This window comes from Scomber japonicus, chromosome 24, assembly GCF_027409825.1.
Source record: "Scomber japonicus isolate fScoJap1 chromosome 24, fScoJap1.pri, whole genome shotgun sequence".
Classification (NCBI taxonomy): Eukaryota; Metazoa; Chordata; class Actinopteri; order Scombriformes; family Scombridae; genus Scomber; species Scomber japonicus.
This window is the reverse complement of record NC_070601.1, coordinates 11,573,434-11,577,305: the sequence shown is the minus strand read 5'-3', so window position 1 is coordinate 11,577,305 and position 3,872 is coordinate 11,573,434. Positions and strand designations below refer to the sequence as shown.

At 43.9% G+C, this 3,872-nt stretch overlaps 1 protein-coding gene across 1 annotated transcript; it reads left to right on the top strand.

Moving 5' to 3' along the window:
• Positions 1 to 240: 240 nt before the first annotated feature.
• LOC128354330 (SLIT and NTRK-like protein 5) lies at positions 241 to 2,868 on the top strand. Its single transcript, XM_053314567.1, has one exon. It carries the CDS (start codon positions 241 to 243, stop codon positions 2,866 to 2,868), a length of 2,628 nt encoding a protein of 875 aa, XP_053170542.1.
• Positions 2,869 to 3,872: the final 1,004 nt, after the last annotated feature.

The window sequence follows — 3,872 nt, the reverse complement described above, 5'->3', positions numbered from 1 at the left end:
ATGAACAAACATTGATAGGCCTACTTGTCTCTGCCTTTGTGTGTTTGTTATGAATGTCAAATAATTGTTCATGAGGTTTGAACTGATTTTTCAAGTCTGTTACTGTGCATTTTGTAAATGTTAAACACATATATTTCCATGGTGTATAAAACAGAACCCGTCCTTTTCTTTTCCTCCCTTAGATGACACCTCATACTGGTACCGCACTTGAGTGAGCTGGGGCATCCTCTCCCAGGAAAAATGCATATCTGGATCCTAAAAATAATCTTTCTGATTGCATCATCTCTGAGGCTGGTCGAGATGTATGACAATTATGGGGAAATCTGTCGAAACCTGTGTACATGTGAGGAGAAGGAAGGGATCCTGACGGTGAGCTGCGAGAACCGGGGGATCATCAGACTGACAGAGATCAGCCCCGTCCATTTCTCCATGTACCACCTCCTGCTGACAGGGAACCTCCTGAAGAAGCTGTCAGTCAATGATTTCATCAATTACACCGGGGTGACCATCCTGCACTTGGGGAACAATGATATCTCTGAGATAGAGTCGGGTGCCTTCAACGGACTCCAGGGATTAAAAAGGTTGCACCTTAATAACAACAAGATTGAAGTTTTGAGGGATGACACCTTTGCAGGACTGGAGAGTTTGGAATACCTACAGATTGATTATAATTACATCACCAATATAGAGTCCAATGCCTTGAGCAAACTACACCAACTGACGGTGATGATTTTGAATGACAACCTGCTCTCAGTCATGCCTCCGAATATCTTCCGGAATGTTCCCCTTACGCACTTGGACCTGAGGGGGAACCGGTTAAAAATGTTCCCCTACATCGGCCTCCTGGAGCACATGGACAAAGTTGTGGAATTACAACTGGAAGAGAATCCGTGGAATTGCTCCTGTGAGCTCATTGCTCTGAAGGCTTGGCTAGAGAGTATAGCCTATACAGCTCTGGTGGGAGAAGTGGTGTGCGAAACACCGTTCAGGCTCCATGGTAGAGACCTGGATGAGGTGTCAAAGCAGGAACTCTGCCCAAGAAGACCCCCGGAAGACACGGTGAGGCCTGCACCCCCTAGCAGCACCAATGGATATTACCAGACCACACCTGCTGCTGTCACAGCCTCTGCCACCTCCTCAGCTGTTTTTAGGTCCTCTTCTAGGCCTACCAAGGGCACACGGCAATTTAACAGAACTAGGTTAAAGCCCACCTCTCGAATACCAGGCGGTAACCCATACAACTATGGCCCCATCATTGCTTTTCAGACCAAATCTCCTGTGCCTTTGGACTGCCCCACTGCCTGCACTTGTAATCTGCAGATATCTGAAATTGGGCTAAATGTCAACTGCCAAGAGAGGAAGATTGAAAGCATTTCTGATCTAAAACCCAAGCCATACAATCCTAAAAAAATGTATCTTACTGGAAATTATATCCCTGTGGTACGGAGATCAGATTTTGTTGATGCCACTGGATTGGATTTGCTTCACCTGGGAAACAACAGGATAACTCTGATCCATGACCGAGCTTTTGGGGATTTAACCAACCTGCGTAGGCTGTATTTAAATGGTAATCTCATGGACAGGCTTACAGGAGAAATGTTTTTTGGTTTGCAGAACTTGCAGTATCTTTATTTAGAGTACAACAAAATCAAGGAGGTCGATGCGGGCACTTTCCGCTACCTTCCTAATCTTCAGCTGCTTTTCCTCAACAATAACCTCCTGAAAACCTTACCTGTGGGCATCTTTTCCAGCCTCTCCTTGTCTAGGCTTAATCTGCGCAACAACCATTTCCAAAACCTGCCTGTGAGTGGTGTTTTAGATCAGTTAAAGCTGCTGGTGCAGATAGATCTGTTTGAAAACCCCTGGGACTGCTCCTGTGACATAGTGGGGATGAAGATATGGCTCGAGCAGCTCAGTGCAGGCACTGTGGTTAACGAGGTTGTGTGCGAGACGCCCAAACGCCACACAGGAATGGACCTGCGCTCTATCCAGTCGGAGCAGCTCTGCCCAGACTACTCTGACGCTTATGTCTCACCGACTCCCCCTACGGACGAGCCCATGGATGACCGGATCGTCACCACAGATGCTCCACAGAAGATCAACACCCCCAGCAGCACTGTCCCCCTCTCTGTCCTCATCCTCAGCCTCCTGCTTGTTTTCATCATGTCTGTCTTTGTGGCCGCGGGGCTGTTTGTCGTAGTGATGAAAAAGCGCAAAAAGTCCCAGAGTGACCGCACTAGCACCAACAATTCGGACGTCAGCTCTTTCAACTTGCAGTACAGCCTCTACAGCAACCGCTCTGGCCCTAAAGTCAAAGCCCCAGCCGGCCATGTCTACGAGTATATTCCACATCCCATGGGCCATATGTGCAAAAACCCCATATATAGGTCAAGGGAAGGAAACACAGTGGAGGATTACCGTGACCTCCACGAGCTCAAAGTCACATACAGGAGTACCCCGGATGAGGAGAGGGATAGCAGTACGATGAGGAGCCCCACGTACAGTGTTAGCACCATTGAGCCACGTGAAAACCCCTCCCCTGTCCAGGATGCTGACCATTTCTTCAGAGGCATCCTTGACCCCGATAAGCAGTCCCCCCATCAGTCCATCCCATCTATCCCAGCAGGTGCCAATTTAGAGTACAAGTACACAGGGCCTGTGTCATACACGTACAACCCAAATTTTGATGTCAGACGTCAGTTCTTGCACCCGGAGAGGATAAGAGAAACAATGCTCTATGGCACAGCACCCAGTACTGTTTATGTTGAGCCCAACAGAAATGAGTATTTGGAGTTAAAAGCTAAACTGCAGTCTGAGCCCGATTACCTCGAAGTTCTTGAGAAACAGACCACCTTTAGCCAGTTTTGAGCAACAGAAATCATTAATGTAATGAAGCATTTTCTCTCTTGATCCTCCTTGAGACACTGGCTCAGTTTATAGGGTGCCTTGGCACAACACAAACAAGCAAAACGCGAAAGGAGTTAAAACGGGGTGTGCCGAACAATCTTATTCTTATTTCTGAAACATGACATTACAGAAATGGATACAGCTTTCTGAGACAAACATGGATGAACAAAATTGCTCTACTTAACTGATGATGCAAAATCTATTTTTCTATGGTGACGATCGAATAACACACAAAATGTAAGTGTACAGGTAAATCTTACCCAATTTCATTTTCAGGAATATAACCATACATAAGGTATATTGTGAATCAGAAAAAAAAATGTTTATAAAATCACTCCTGGACAAAAACACTGTACAGCAGATCATCAAAACTGTGCAGGACTATTTTCTGCTGTAGTCTGTAAGTAAGTATTTATTGATATAATCTGCCATGTCTTTTCAAAACTTTTGATTCTACATCAATATTACCTGTGTCATCATACTCCATGATCCTCTGGAAAGGCTTATGTTTGTAGTTTCATTTACTGTAGCTCTGCATTGTAAAAGTGGCTTTTTTTGAAAGTGGCACACCCCCAATGTTCAAAAAAGACTGCGTCATTTAAAGAAGATGAAAAAAAAAGTGTCTTTGTATGCTTTCTGCACTTTTTGGAATTGGAAGGCAAGTTAGCCTTCATGAGCTCTCATAAAGGAGATTATTATATTAAAAATGAATATGGGTATTCATTCTTAATATGTAGAATTGATATGTTATCAAAACAAAATTCATAAATGATATTTGAAGTATTAATTATGTTGTGTAATACTGATATTTTAATCAATGTAACACCTATTTTTATACAAGCATTCGCAGATTCTCTATCCCTTATCAATTTGATTTGTTTTGATTGCTTTGCACTTATTGCACTATATTGACCAAACTATGTTATTGTCATCAAATAAACATGATGTCAGGTTCATATAATGTG